This window comes from Rhopalosiphum maidis, chromosome 1 (assembly GCF_003676215.2).
Source record: "Rhopalosiphum maidis isolate BTI-1 chromosome 1, ASM367621v3, whole genome shotgun sequence".
NCBI lineage: Eukaryota > Metazoa > Arthropoda > Insecta > Hemiptera > Aphididae > Rhopalosiphum > Rhopalosiphum maidis.
Genome location: NC_040877.1, coordinates 52,635,101 through 52,652,481, shown reverse-complemented (window position 1 = coordinate 52,652,481; position 17,381 = coordinate 52,635,101). Strand labels below are relative to the sequence as shown.

The following is a 17,381-nucleotide window of genomic DNA, read 5'->3' as shown; positions in this document are numbered from 1 at the left end:
GACATTAAGTACTTTAATGACGAAGTTAAACATCCATAGAAAACTATTAAATTCTGCTATTAGTGTTACAACTAATAACTAATCTCGGATAATGGGATATTACAATCATAATAATTACATCATATTATCTCTTTTTGGTACAAACTATGAAAATTATGACGTATAATTAGGTTTATTAGGGTTACTAGGATCAGAATAAAAAATAAAAAAATATGTTATCATTTAAATTAATTAGTTTTCCTCGGTAGTTATTAGTACAGTCAATAGTCATGCTGACAATCTATGAAAATTCATTATACCTAAATTATTTTAATGATTATCGTATTTTTATATTTGAAAAGATCGACTTTATTTCGAGAAATAATGAATATATTGAATACTGCAAATAATGAAATTTGATTCGTATAAGGTGTTAACAAACTGTAATTTATATGAACTTTGAAAATTCGTTGTTTTATCAGTACAGTTACCTATTATTGATTTTATCATAATTTAATATTGGTAATAGTTAATTCATATATACGTAAATTAAAAATAATCTAAAATTATAATCATTTGCTTATAAAGGCAGTAGGTAGCAACTTTGATAATTAACTCTAAACGTTTAGCTAATACTTTTTATAATTTGTGACGTTAAAACTCAATAGATAACAAATATTCGTTATTAAAAATTTAAATTGGACTGAAGTCTTAGAATTATCATATTTTATAACTCGATATTTTTAAATTTTTATTTCTCATAGGTTTTGACTTTTTTAGATATTGATAAAAAGATAATTGGTTATGGTTTCAAATGATTATAATATGTTTTCTCCAAAAGGTTTCTTTCAAAACTGTGTTGATTTATTTCATAACATTCTATACCAAAATCTGTAAATGTTCTAAATTATTAAATTTCTAAATTATCAAATTATTCCTCACAAAATATTTAAACTGGTTTTATGACTTGTTTCAGAACGAAAAACTCATTTGCGTATACTCTTATAAGTATATACTACATGATATTATACGATATTATGTGCCAAACGAGATGCGATTAAATAAGGTAACTGTAAATGCAACTAAAATAAGCATGGCGTGGATTGAACTATCAGAATTATTTGGATTATAAATAATAGGAAAGGCTTTAAAGTATGATTTTTGGTCTATCATTATAATTACCTATAATATAGTTAGCATTCTTTTATTTTACACAATTTAATGATTACCTATAAATAGACAAGCAATTAATTATTCAATATTTCTGTTATTAACTTTGACTAATTCTCCTTACAAATCTATACTACTCTATTACCTATATGGCTTTATAGATACGTGTTTTGTGTATATATTATATTATATGAAAGAAAAAAATAATTGACAAAATTAAATATATGAAAATTATAAATATTCCAAATAGGTACTCTTCCATCCAGAATTAGAAATATTTTATTTTGTGGTGTTAATGTTTTAAAATTACAAATATAAAACATTAAATAATTTATGTCTAATAAATATGGAAAATACATTGAATATACATTAACACTTAGCTAATACTGTTTTTATTACCATCGTTTTTTTAAGTGTTTACGATTATTTGCAATGGACATTGTCCAATTTTAATGTAAAAAAACACATTTTCGTAAGCGATTCGTTTTAAATAAATATATATATATATAATATGCTTAATGATTAATAATATTCAATCATAACCACCATATTAACAGAAATTGTCTTTTCCAATCATATACTCTCGTGGGAACTTAACCTCTGGTGGTTTAGTCAACGACACGCAGCTTGTGTTCATCCACATGTATTCATCGCTGAATAATAAAAATCTATAAATAATATTTCTCTTTCAACAATGATGAACCGAATAGATTAATTTTTCATTGCCTATTGTTCGGATCCTACAGGTATTAAAAACCATACACAATACGAAATAAGTGCCCGAACACACTGACCACCACACGGGCACACGGTAGGTACAACACAACGCCAAATATATAATACAATATTTACAATATGTAAATATCATAGTATCGAAGTACTGAGAAAAATGAACTCTATAAAGATTAAAAACCATGGTTGGCCATTTACTGACATCAATATTATATTATAATTTGGACGACCGAGCGTTGTTAGCAAGGAGAAACGGTTACACGAACCCGACAATGTATATTATATACATTTTGAATAGACTGTCGTGTCACAGAGGTTGTACTCACTTGTATTTGGTTCCTTCTGACTTCGTAGTATACCCAATTGTCGGTGGAAAAAGCGATGGCCAGTAAAGCCGTGGCTACAATGGCCGTGATGGTAGCTAGTGAAAGAGTGACTGCGGAACAAGGCATGTTTGTTCAGTTGTATTTGGTAGACGTTCGTAGATGTCGGCTAGACGATGTGACGACAATAATTATTGTGTTTCGACGACGAAGATATTAGGTGGCGGACGATTCCAGTTTCGAATTTGGTCGACCGTCGAGATTTTACCACATTTTCGAGAAAAAAATAAAAACAAGTAAACAAGCCCGTCCGCGGTGGGCGATGGTGATGTTTATTTAAACTCGGGGTTCGAACACGCGAACGCACACACGAATATCATACACACACGCAGATCACACAAAAAACACTCAGTCGCTCGTTACGGGAATATACACCGCACACACACGGCAGACAAACCGGCCGTCTCGAACAATAGTGGAGACACAGTCTTAACGTGTACGATTGCTCGATGGTCCTCCCCACCCAAAACGTCTTTCATACCCTCTCACCAACAGTCACTATTACTCTCTCACACTCTCTCTCTCTCTCCCTCTCTCCGCGGCACTGCCTCTCTCTCCCTGTCCGTCCCTCGTTCCGTCTCTTTTTAGCTCTCAGTCTCTCCCAGACTCTCTCCGGTTCCTCGCAGACGGTCGTGCAGCAGGTTTTGTCGGTTTTTACACCTGCTGCTGCAGCAGCGGCGTTCCAACAGGGGGATAAACGCGTCTGGTGCAGCAACAACAACAACAATAATAATACAAACAACGAACCACTGCAGAGGAGAAAAATATGTTTCGCTCAGACGTGGTAGATTTAGGTTTTAGATACGATGAGTATGCGATATAAATACTATTACTCTGTTATAAGTTTTAACTTTATAGCAACATTGTATTGTGTACTATACACGATGTGGATGTAATGTCCATCGTACATTCGTACTCCCCTTCTCTGGCAGACATTTGAATAATACGAGGAGTCCATACTCCATATACTTCGATACTATACTGTATCGAACAAAGAGGCGGTAATGTATTTATGTTTTTCTGGGTGGTCTCGTTTCGGTGGAAAAAAAACACAAGATAATTACGCTTAATCAAGTGATCGAAATTTCGAATAACAAAGATGCTGTATAGTTTGATGCTGCTCCTGTTGCAAACAATAACAGATACCTGTAGATTTTAGGTGCCAGACTGTGAAAGAGGAAAGTACCGATAGCGATTTTTGTCTATAACAATTGTATTTTAAATATTTACAGTTGCACATTTGGGTATAAGCAAATTGTTCAAATTTGTTCTTATTCAAATTACATAAAAAAATTAATTATCTTATTTTTAGTATAAAGTACCTATTAGTGATACTTTATATTATTACTTAATATACAACTAAAAACAAAAATTAGTTTTATGATTAAATCGAAAATAAATCAACTTTTCTAACCATCTAGTAGGCAGGTATTTTAATATTAATTAAGTACCTAAATTGAATATCAAATTATATTTATTTTATGTATTAATAAATACATTTTTAATTAAATGCTTTTATAAAAATAAACATAATTAAACTACAGAATTTAAATACTACGTAATAATATTTTTAGTAGAATAAAATTATTCATATTTCAATAGTTTGATTACAATGCGTGAACAACATAATATTATTAGTCCCCAAAAATGGATACGTGAATAAATCTGTGCTTCGCTTTTCTTATTAATTTTATTCTGTGTAGTGAAAATGTTACAATTAAAAAAAAATACTTATTAACATTATATTTATTTTCATAAACTTATGAATGGCAAATACAATAAATACAAAGTAAACCAATTCAGTAACCACAGAACTATTACAACAAATTTTTATTGCATCCAATTTATAACATTTAAATTTAAACATGTAGATAATGTGCATCATGCTATTGATGCATATAATAAATTCAAAAATTACAAGATGTCAATCTCTCCAACAAGATAATGTAAAATACCTAGGTATCCATCTTGACAAAAATGAAAAAAGTCAATTGGGTTAACCATATTAAAACTAAACGTAAATCTTTAAATTTACGTCTTCATTCTCTTAGAAACCTATTACCCTCCAAACTGCCTCTGAGAACCAAAATTCTAATATATAAACAAGTTATAAGACCAGCCATGACTTACGGCATCCAAATTTGGAGAGCAACTAAAAGTCAAATATTAACATAGTCCAATCCTTCCAATCTATACACTTATGCATCATCTCAGGCGCTCCTTGGTTCGTCAGCAACCAGTCCCTTCATAATGACCTAAAAATCCCAACTCTCCCTGATTTAGCCTCTCAGTTTTACAAAAAAACTACACACAATCACAACTAACCATAAAAGTTCACTAGTATCTAATCTCCGTTCTTTAACTAACCCAATCAATCAACTACGTCGATTAAAACGACGCTGGCCTAGAGATCTACTAAACAATTAACCTTTGATAAGTACCTAATGATATTTGAAGAGGTGTAACTGGACGCCCCCTTCTCTTAAGTCCACATGCCCTGTTGTTTTCTTACTTTAGACCTTCAAAATTTACTTATTGTATAAACTAAATGTATACATATTGTAAATATTCATAAAAAAAAAATGGTTTACAAAAATAAAAAAGATATCAATCATAAACCATTAATGTAAATAATATATAAAACAAAATATCATTAATAGGTACCTATCATAAAAAATAATAATCATACCTAACCTAACTTTCCTTTCATTAATATATTGTTTGAAATGTTCAAATTATCTGAACGCATAATATGGTATGGAAATCCCATATTTAAAATTTAATCAATAGACAAATTTTAAGTAAATACTGATTAAAATAATTTATATTACAAGTTATAAAACCATTTGTTATTTTTGTGTAAAACTTTTGTTTTAATGAAAACGTGTAAAAGTGAAAATGTATAATAATTATTTTGACGATAGTCTAAAATATAGGTTTTTATTGAAAATTATATATGATAAATTACGTCTAAAATTAAAATAATATAACTTAACCTAACCTAACCTATCGATGTATTGTGATATGTTTTTTTTTCTGGAAATATATGTCTTATTTATAAAGTATTAATAAATAAAGATTAAAAATGTTTTCAAAATATTTATACGAGGAATTTTAAATTAAAACACACTGGCATTGTAATATAATATATATTTGCTTTAGATTGTAAACACATGTAAAATGAACATAATGTTATGTATAGTATCCCGCGCTGTGAATGTCCTCGAAAAAATATTAAAAAAATAGTTTAATTATATTTTAATTTTTTAACCATTAAAATAAACTTGTAATAGTAAACAATTTAATTACAATAACTAAGAATTTTTAAATACAGTTTTTACAAATAAATTTCATTATTTTCTTCGTATGATAGCTTAACTTTTAAAAATTTTAATAGTAATTCCATAATTTTAACTTACAATGATACACAGTAAAAAGAAAAAAATAATTATTGTATTCAAATACGTCTAAATAATATAATTACAAGATTTAAAAGAACTAAAGCCTACTATTATTCTCAAAACTTTCATAATGACGAGAACACGCCGTGAGAAGTATAATATAAACACATCACTTACTAAAATATAGCGTGTATTCAACAATTGTACATAGGTTCTAGTATTATAGCAATGTAATAAATAATTAATATTAATAAAAATTTAAGGTGATATAAAGTGATGTCTTTTTTAAACAAACAACATTCAACTATCATTAAATACTTATTATTGTATTAAAATAACAATTAATACAAATTGTTTCATATTGTTCTGTATTCAAATTTATTCTATTAAACTATTCATGTAAGTACAATATATTTGGATAATAATCTGTACACTTATATAGTATAATTTATCGCTTAAGAATCAGTTCATCATAATTTTGTTTTTGAAAAAACAACTGACAAAAATAATGACGTTTATGAGAAAACATGTTTTCTTTTTAATAATAAAACTATACTCAGTAATTATTATTCATACGTACCAAGTACTGAATATGAATACAAATATCTAATTTAAATACCCATTAAATATTTTGTCAACAAATTACATAAACATATTATACTACCTTTTTTAAAACCAAATTATTTTAAATCAAATATTTATTTGTTATTTAATGGACGGCCCCTTCTGAAATATAATTTGTTTAAGCTATTAAGCAATATGTTTAGTATGTCCATAATATAATAGGCGCTAACAAAACCATACAATTTTTTTTTTAAAATAATATAGACGTAAGTTAAGTTGCCTATAAACTAGGAGTTGAATATTTTTGCCATCAAATCACATTTTACTCTCATTAGTATTATTAATATATACATATATATATAAATATATTTTATTCAGATGACTAGCTAGCCGAGCAAATAAATAGAATCTGAAAGGAAATGAATGTGTTAACCATTTAAGTTTATTTATTATTATTATTTATGGACAATATCCAATTTACAAAACAATGCTGTATGTCTGTATATTATTATAATACAACAATGAGTGCATTTATGGTAAAAAATAATACTATCATATATATATATAATACATAATATATAATTAATAATTACAAAGAAAACTTATACTTATTAAATAGACTATAAACACTAAGGAAAATAAAAATAATAATCTAATAATAGAAATTAATACATTTTAAATATGCATAGTATATTAGTTTTTGTTAAATGACACCAAAAATATTATTCAAATTGTTAAAAATGTCTAGTTTTCATTAGTATAGGTTAACCATCATGGATATTTTAAAATAAATAATAATTATTTTTTTTCCTTTTTATGTAGTAGTGAAAATAGAAAATATGTCCGAATAATCCACAAACAACTCGCATTACTAATAAAACAATTGATTTTATAGGTAAAATTTAATATCGGGTGTGGACCAGTTGCCCTCAATAGCTGTTTTCGAAATTTAAAGAGTGTAAAATAAAAAGTTGTCTACTAAGTGTACTAGTCGCCCTCAATTAAATGTACCAATTGCCCTCAAGCATATTATAATAACGATTACAATTCCGATTACACATTATTTATAATAATAATAGTACCATACATGGTAATTAAATTTGTCAAACAATAATTGATCATTATTACAACAAAAATATTGTATTTATTATAATATATACATTTCTATTTATTTATTTGCATACTTACCTCCCCTATTATATTCCAGGTTTAGTGTTGTAGTCGTTTATATAATATTTTGAAGGTAACTGCTAAATTTTGCTCTAGATAGTTTGGAGAAAATTGGTAGGTATAAAAAAATATAATTCTGAGAAAATAAATATTCAGAATAGAATAGAATAATTTTGGTACCCAATTATTTTTACAGAATGCCCCCAGTTCCAGTACATATAGCTGAACTCAACACCCAAGACGCAGCACTCGAGCCCAACGCAGACACTATCTTCCTATTTTTAACATTTTTAGGAAAACGTAAATTGTACGATTTAATTTAAATAACATTTATTGTAATTAATATAAAAACTAATGACAGTTGCTGCCAATGTCAATTTAAGATCAGTAAAAAATAATTTTATCCAATAAGAACAATATAAAATAATATGTGGTCAGTAATCGTTTAAAGCATAATGTTTATGTATCCACATATTAAATAAATATTTTTTAGTTAGCCTGGTTTATTTTTTAACCTTGTAGACTAAATAAGTAACAAGAAAATAATTATACACCTTTCGAGTTATAACTGCGCACTCTATGCTCTTTAACATTTTAAAAACTTATAATTAATCGATTGTTGATTAGATATTTGATAAAAAAAAAAATTCTTCTTTGATTTATCAATTAAAAACCATGTAATGATTTAAATTTAACACACCATATTCAGTGGCGGATCCAGGGGGCACAGGGGCACGTGCCCCTCCTACAAATAGACTACATCAACATTTTGAAATAGTTTTTTTTTATTTATACATAAACATGACTTTAAAAACTAAATACATACCTGTATAATAATCGGACAGTTGATCTTGAAACCTTATTATATTATATTTTATATTAATTTAATACCTACATAATTTATAATTAATAATCTTAAAATACAAATAATCTGTCTCCTTAAAAAATTATTTGGATCCGTAACTGGCCATATTATATAATATAATATAACACCATTGAACTATATACATGCGTATAATTTTATATTTTATTAAATAAATTCAAATTGTTTATCTTAGATTGTCAAGATAATTAAGAAACATTAGTACCAAGTAGCAATAATATGTACGTGTACAGTTACATTCGGAATAACTAACAAACACACAGTGTACTGTTATTCAACCATAAAAGTGCACGCTCTAATCAACTAAGGTCACTAATTAATAAAATCTAAAATACCGTCTCTTATCCGAAAAAAACCTCGTTCAAACTTTATTTATTAGTTCAATAAAATTCAAAAAAGGAACTATTACGTTCAAAACTTAAAATCAGATTTTTACTACCTACGATGATATTGAAAATACTAGTATAATATTTGTACAGTTGTAGTTTAGTACACACAATTATAAAATCTTGATATTATACAATGTTGTGTTTTATTGGTAATCGACCATCGAAACCTTAAAATAAGTTTTAAAAAAAAATACATAATAGTATAAACTCAGTTTATTATTATTCAACAATACTAAAATGTTTATTAGGTATCACAATAACTTATTACAAACGAAGAACTAATAATAAACAAACTATTTTTTACAATGTACCTATAAGACTAAAATAAAATCTAACCAAGAAATTTGACTCCTGTAGATAGCAAGTATAGAACGTATAACAATCTTTCTAAAAATAAGTTTAATTTACTCAATATTTGCAAAGGCGCAAATTTCAAAATTTTACGCAAGTACCGCAAAATTATAGCTGTTTGTATGTATGTAATTTAAAAAATTGTAACTAACATCTATTTCATATAATATTAATAAAAAATATAATATATTACACTTACTTATGTAATTAACTATATTTAATTTTAATATACCAATACTGGGCTGCGTCACTAAAAAATAAAAATTTAATGAATCAATAGTGAACTAATGGGCAATTCATTAAATTTTAGTGAACACCCCGTGGTTAATATATTTACTCGTATTATGTTACTAGGTTTTTATATTATATCTTGTCATAATATTATATTTACTATAAATAATTAAGACATAAAATAGATTTCTTTGCATGACATACAACATAAAGTCTTAATTTGTATTATTAGATTATTCAACAGAAAAAAAAATACTTTATTCTTAAAGTCATTCTGCTTTATTTACTCTAGTTAATCTGGATATTTTTATAGTAATATATGTAGTCTTAACTAAAGAAATATAATACCTTTCTCGGCTTCTCCACTAGTGTCAGTTAAATACCTATGAAATTATGTAAAATCAAATATGAAATAGTACCTATGATCGTATATATATCATATATATTTAAAAGATATAACGTTCAAACACTTTACATAATGGTTATATAGCTAATTAAATACACAACACTACATATAATACCTCTGCTGTTTGAAATCTGCATTATTTAGTATTATAGTTATCACATAACATTTTTTAACGTACCTATATCTTTGAAATAAAAATAAAAATAATGTTACCTGTCATACATACATGGCCATTTTAGAATTTAGTGGGTTCCTAAAATATGAGAAATAATTATTCATTCGATTTTAAAATATTGTATATTAAATAGATGTGTAGGATTAGTAAAATATTTGATAACCATTTGTTTGCTATTCACAAATGACAAAAGCTGTGATGAGTTTTTAAGCGGAAACTGGCACACACGCCCATGAGTAAAATATTTGTTATGACTGTTATGAGTATTGGCCAACATTGAATAAACACAAATAGTTAAAATTTATTATAAAATTATCAGTCTACTAAACTTAAATTATCACATTTAATGATTAGAATTTGCATGAATTTACAAATAACTTGGTATAAACCATCACCATGACTCCTAAAGTCCTAAAGCCGAATTATATGACGTAGTCTATTATTTTTTGGTGTCTAAAAGTTGAGCACTTCAGCTCGGTCCAACTCGCAGTAGATCATGATAAGCGAATGATACCTATCAAATGTAGGTGTGAACGAGGAGGGGCCTTGATAATTACTGCAAAATTACTCAAGCTACTGTAATCATGCTCGTTTGACCATAAAAATATATAACGTCACGAGTTAGGTTGTCTTTGAGGCTTCTTAAAAACGCAATATATTAATATCAATCAGCTGTTTCAAACTCTAATTTTATCTTTATTTTTAACAATAAATCTAGGTATTTAATTAAATGTTTTTTCCTATGGTACTTATACATTAAATCTATCCAATAAAGACATAAAGTAATAACTACGCTAATACGCTACATTAAAATTCTGTTATACCTATCTGAAATTTTAAATTATGATGTTCAAAAATGATTGCAATACTTAAACACTCCCTAAAAAATAAAACTTATATTATAGTACGATAAAAATATGTAGATAATTAATTAACTATTTTCAAAAATAACAATGGTGAAATTATGCTAACATCTGAAATTATTTTTTCGGAATTCAAACAAATGTTCTTATTTTTTCTCACTGATTGCTGGACTAAATAACAACAATTAAATATAATGATAACAACCGAACAGTTGTTTTTGATCAATTTCTGTACTTAATGTTATCATGATTAATTCATAATACTACTAACACAACCTTCTGAACAGAGCGACATTGGACGCACCTAAATTGTAGAACAAACCACTGATGCGTAGGTGCTACCATATGACTTCCACAGAATTACATTTCACGGATTTAATTCATCAAGGTCAAAATTGGCTTCCAATATTCACGATAAACGGTCTTATAACGCTATCAATGGGAAACTCTACTTACCTACAGGTAACGTTGTTTCATATATATATATATATGTGTGTATGTATATACTTATTGATATGCATACATGTTAATGATTATGATACAATAATTCCTACTCATATCAGTAATCTCAAAGTAATTTGAAATCAACATATTAAATTTCTAAATTTAAATTACAATCTTAAAGAGCATTAGACTCATATAAAAATCCATAACCATCTCAAACCTGTAATTCCTGCCTACCTAGTACTTAATAATTTAATCAAATTATACCAACATATTAAAAACCTATAAAATGAGAAGATTTTTGATATTAGATTCAACGAATTTAAAAGCGATCTGCACATTAAAATATATACATTTATGTAATTTAAGCAAGTTTATTGCCAGATATGTCATATTGAAAATTGATGAATTTTTGTCGAGTAAGTAAAATAACGAACAATTTCTGCTTTCAATAATTATTCTTTGTAGTGTTAACATTACGTCATTTTTAAAAAGGTTTTATATTCAGGTAATAAAAAAATATATTTTATTTTAAAAATCATCATTTTTGCATGTGAGGATTACAATCAGATTTATTTAAATTACAATTCAATGTCTAAGTTTGTGATTTATATTTTCCATCAAATACATCGTAATTGACACTAACATTAAATCGTAAACTGAAATCTAGTTATTTAAAAATATTATAAATATCTAATACTTACTGTAAAATTAAGTATGATAATATGTCTAGAGAATCTCGTACAATGAATTGGCGATTATTAAAAAGTAAAATCAAATTACAATATTATATTATACGAGTAAACCAATAGTTTACCACCACCGCGCTAATTTAAAAATTAGTATCTATACAAACTCGCAACACCATGGCGCATTATTGTTGCGTTTATCGCGTGTTCATAATGTTCGAACGTTAATTTATTTGGTATATTTATATACATATAACAATGAATGATGTTATTAGCCTACTTTTAACTTAGATAAATAAAAGTTATAATATTATAAATATAACAGTTTTTATAATTTTGAATTAAGTTTATTTTGTGAAAATATGTATAGATTTCTAAGTATTTTTTGTCTCGTGTTTGTGTTGAAGTGATCTAGTGAAGGTGGTGTGTTAAAGATTTTACGTACTTCAGTGTATTTAGGACAGTCGCTATGTATTTGCTCGGAATGTTTTCTTTGCATGCGTCACAAGCTGGTGCCAGTTCTTTGCCGATAAGGTTAGGAATGAGTGAAACGAGTGTGTCCTATTCTTACCCGAGAGGAAATAACTTCTTCTTTTATTTTGATGTCAGTGAGTCCATTTCTTTTGAGTCTTACGTTTCTGAATTTATCCCAACGAAGTACAGTATTCTGTAATAATCGGTCTGCCGTGCTTCCATTGTTTTTGCTTTTAATATAATATACCGTTAAGTGTATCTGGTGATGTGGCTAAGTTTATTTTTGTGGAGGACTGAGATGGGATGACTTTGTTGGCACTATCGATTCTCTGATTTGTTATAACAATACAGGACGTATATAACAGCGTATATTAACGGTATTGTTTTTATTTTTATGTTTACGAGTGCAGCTCTCGGAAATAGTGGTTCGGCTCGGACGGACGTCTGTTAGCGTTGCACACATGCACGTCACCGAAGTCCGTTGGCCGAACAAGAGAGTCAAATACGGATAAATACTAACCGGAATGCGTATTATAGTGTTCGGCGTTGTTGTTGGTTTAGCCATCTTTCCTGTGTATATAAATATTAAACGCGATTCCCATTGTCGCATCGGGTTGCGAGAACGAACTCATTCGCGGTTTTTTCACGACGACGTGGAAAAATGCAGTGTTTAATTACATCGTTGTTGTTTTTGTAATAATAACAATAATAACAATATATACTAATTTAAAACATCACGTTTATTACGATTTAATATATGGACCTTTACAGCATTATTTGGGCTTAAGAAAAATTTGTTTTAACCCTGAAATGGTAGTGGACGTAACTCAAAATTGGATAATGTTGAAAAAACCTAATATACAATGTTTGAAAAATCATTATTTGTACATTAGTTTTATAATATTTTAAATAGATTATAATTGTATTTATTTTTGCTGATCGTAATAAGTAAGGTAAATGTTCAACATTACTCCAGCAAGAGTAATATGTCACATCTCACAATTCTAGTATAATATTAATAGATATAAAAACGATTAATTTATTTCAAACAGAAATTATAGATTATTCCAACTTTAATGTTACGAATACTAAAATATTAAAAAAAGTATTTTTCGAGTTGTGTCAATATTATGTTGATTATGATAACGAATACTGTTTAATGTTGAATACTAACAGAAGCGGCAGACTATGCTGGAGTGATATCCCGTTGAGTCTTGGCTGGTAGTAGGCAGTGGGTTATTCATACAAATAATAATTGGAGGTATTATTGTTTATGGCTGTAAAAATATATTGAATAATATTTATGTTTAAGATATTATTGACATTGTTAAAAGTAAACTATTAGATTAAAAAAACTATGTAAATTTTTTAATTGAATAATATATTTTGTCTTTAAACAGAATATAAACAGTAGAATAATTGTGATAACTCGAATTTGTTTTATTCCCCTTGAAATAATTTTCGTTATCACTCAACGTGTTATTGGTCTCGTTAACTTAAAGATAAAATTGTTATATAAATAGTCAAGACCTAGTATAAATATATATTAATATTTAGTATATATAGATAGTTTATATTTATAAATATAGCAAATAGTAGTGAATCCGATAAGTATGAAAATATAGTGAGTGCCAAAGAAAAACTTAAAATATAAGCAATGTCATAGGCATGGTCGCATGAATACTTTTATTAATCGGAGCAGTAGAAAAATTAGAAAATGTATTTATTAAGTAGCTGAAACATGAATACAATTACAATAATATGAATCAAATATTTTATTAATACTATAATACTGTATACAATATGGCTATATCTTATAACCTTTTTCATAACGTGTCTTATCAATTTATCATATTTTTTTTATAACGAAATTTTTTACATATTTTTAGCGTAGTTTACATACACGCCGTATTTTATATTACTAAGACTTGTAAAATTATATTTCATAATATTGCTCAAAATTTTGATTTTATTTTAATACATTCTAATTGTTAACTAAAATAATATAAAGAGTAATATCTTAAAACATTTTTATCCCCTTTTAACTTTAAGTTATTGCGAATCGGCTATAGTGCATATACATCTCATTTGCCGCAGCTATACCTTACGAGTATTTATATATTGTATTCGTATTTCGTACATCCTATTTTTCCCACCGATATTGAATTCGCATGAAACGTCTCTAAAACACAACCACAACATTCGTGCAGTATCTATGATTACCACGGCTCTTTCTGACGCCCTTTCTGAGGCGTATCGTTTTCCGCAGTGATGAGCACGCGATATAACGAGAATTATAATACTGCACGCGACAAAAATATAAAATGGTATTCTATTCTAAAATTGCAACGTAACTGAACCATCTGATACAACCGATACTATATACAGTATACATATTATATTATGAAAATATGATACCCCCCAAGTGACGTGTTAGGTACAACAATTTATTAGTGCTGCTCATAAACGCAACTATACGTATACATTTCTGCCTTTTAGGGAGTGCTAAAATTGTTGACAGCCAACCAATCAATTAATTTTCATCGCGTGCTCCTTTAAAAAATCTTTACACTAGATAAAAAGTTTAGTAACTATTTTTTGTTTTTATTTTTTATATGTACAGTAAGTATTTACTTTTTTGACATTATTTTTCTCTGTAATCACAAATACATTATAATTTTATAAATACTTTTATAATTTATTATTAAACAACAACAATAAGTTATAACAAACATATATCATATAGATTCTAATACATACTTAATATTATCATTTTAAAACTATTTTTCTTATTTTTGGTCTATTTACTATACACCATACCAAACTGTTTTAAAATTATTTATAAACTGTAATATATAGTTAAATCTTTAAGATAAATAAGTCAACTGTTGTTACAAAAAAATCGTCCTAAATCAATTTTCAACAACTGTATTCACGTGTACTAGGATTTACTAGAAATATGATAGAAATGTTATGTAGGTAATGTACACGAGCAAAAAAAGTATCTTTATCTGTATAAAAACAAAATATGATGATTATGGCTTATATTTTTTGGGACCCTGTGGAGCCGTTTCTACCTATTCTATATAATACGATTTAAATATATTCAATACGTGCACGAATACTAATGACGGAATTGGAAAAAAAAAATGTTTAAGTCGGCGCCTCACAATACGAATGAAATATTATTGTTTGTAACTTATAAACAGCAGTCGTGCGCTCGTACACATCGCGACAAAACACTAATCCCGCCGGCGGCGGGCGCCGTTTGACATTGATCTCGTGTGCCGCCACCGGCCGATCGAAAGCCCGCGGGGACGATCTCGGTGGTCGGAGGAGTGGCGGAGCTGCAAGCTGGATCGCCGTGGAGGCTATACGATATTATGACGGTACGCTATACATTAGAATATATGCGTCGTATACAGCGGAGTAAAGAAAAAAAAAATATATCCGTCGGAGAACGAGTTTTAGTTACTATGGCCGAGGAGAAGAAATAATAATAATATGATATTAGACGCGCTTTATACATATAGGTACGCGCGTGATGTTTATGAAGACTGCTTTGATAGCGGGGGTGGGTGTGGCGGCGGCGACGTCGGTGAAGAAGAGTGTGCCGTTGTGTGTGTGTGTGTGTGTGGTTATTTTTCTCTCAAGGTTTTCGCGGCCCACGTATAGGTATCGTTAGGTACAATGACCATACGTCGGCGTACATAACAGTGTGGTGGCATATACCTATATATTATGTATAGCACCTAATATACCTCATGTCTTAAACCTATATACATAAGGGCATGGACCAGTGGCTCCGGAAATAAAATTTTTTATTTTAGGTTCGGCGTACCAATTATTCCGCTCAGTACCTACCCGTGTACCCTGTTGTATACGAATTCCGCTTACTTTTAAGTTTTACCTTCGGGTATAAAAAATATATTTTTTTGTCCTATACGATACCACCAACATTGAATGACCATACATTTTGCATAGATATTAAAAACAATTTTAAATTAAAAAAAAAAATAACAAGGCTGATTTGACTGAAAATCTGATACCATAGTGTACCACAGACCCCTTACATACATGTCTTCCGCAAACCATATTATTTACTTAAATTATTTTATCATTTCATGTCGTATGTTATACTATCATTTATGTATTGGTACAATCATTATAACTAGTACGACTTAATCACGGATTTTTAATTCGTGAATTGAACAACTAGCGTTTATCTGATGTCCGTCTTGGTTGCTACAATTTTGGAACCTATTTACGGCGTTGAGCCGTTGAGGGGCTCTGGTTGTACTGAGCATGATAAATTAGTGTATATTATTTTTATATATTTTAAATTTAAACGATCGTCTACTATTGTTAAGTTCAATTACAGTCTATCAACCCTGAAAACGACCGATCATGACTGGTCAATTCACTAAGTCGATTGACTTGAAATGATGTGTTGAGCGTAATAATAGGTATATGTGAAAAGGTCATTTCTAGCGCAATCGGATAACTCTCGTACGAAATATGCTGCATCGAAACGACCAACTTCGCACGCTCATACTACTGCCATCCGTCCCGATTTCGCTGGGACACTACCGGTTTTACGAACGCGATCCCGGTATAGCTATTTTGAAAATCCCGGTCAGTACGAAATAAAGTACCAGTTTCTAGAAATCGGTCCCGAGTGGGTTCATAATTAATCAATGTGCGCAGTGCACATATGGATATAGCTAAAATGTATGCATTTGTTTTAAACAGCATAATAATAAATAATAATAATATTATTATGTTCTTATCGAAATCGATTGGCATAACACCGAGGCGAATTCACTTTCATACATCACTGAAACGCGGTCCGATAGGCCGGTTGGGTACTCGAGTGCTGTTTATCACAGTGTATCACAATTCACAATTGTTTCATCTCTAAACGAGTAAATTCACCCCGGTAAGGGGTAGTTATTGGCGCGTCCGTGGTGATGATTTCGATTAAACACGCAGTACAAAGTCTATTTGACGTTATTGTAAAAATGGTTTTATTATTTAAATAAAGATAAAAACGTAGGTATCGATTCCGATACACTGC

General features: G+C 28.6%; 1 protein-coding gene across 1 annotated transcript in view; it reads right to left on the bottom strand.

Annotated features, from left to right (window-relative positions):
• LOC113550615 overlaps positions 1-2,679 on the bottom strand; it is a 29,655-nt gene extending 26,976 nt beyond the window's left edge. Inside the window, exon 1 of the mRNA XM_026952562.1 lies at positions 2,208-2,679. Coding sequence (XP_026808363.1) covers positions 2,208-2,333 — 126 coding nt within the window. The 5' untranslated portion in view covers positions 2,334-2,679. The remainder of the gene's footprint in view (positions 1-2,207) is intronic.
• Positions 2,680-17,381: the final 14,702 nt, after the last annotated feature.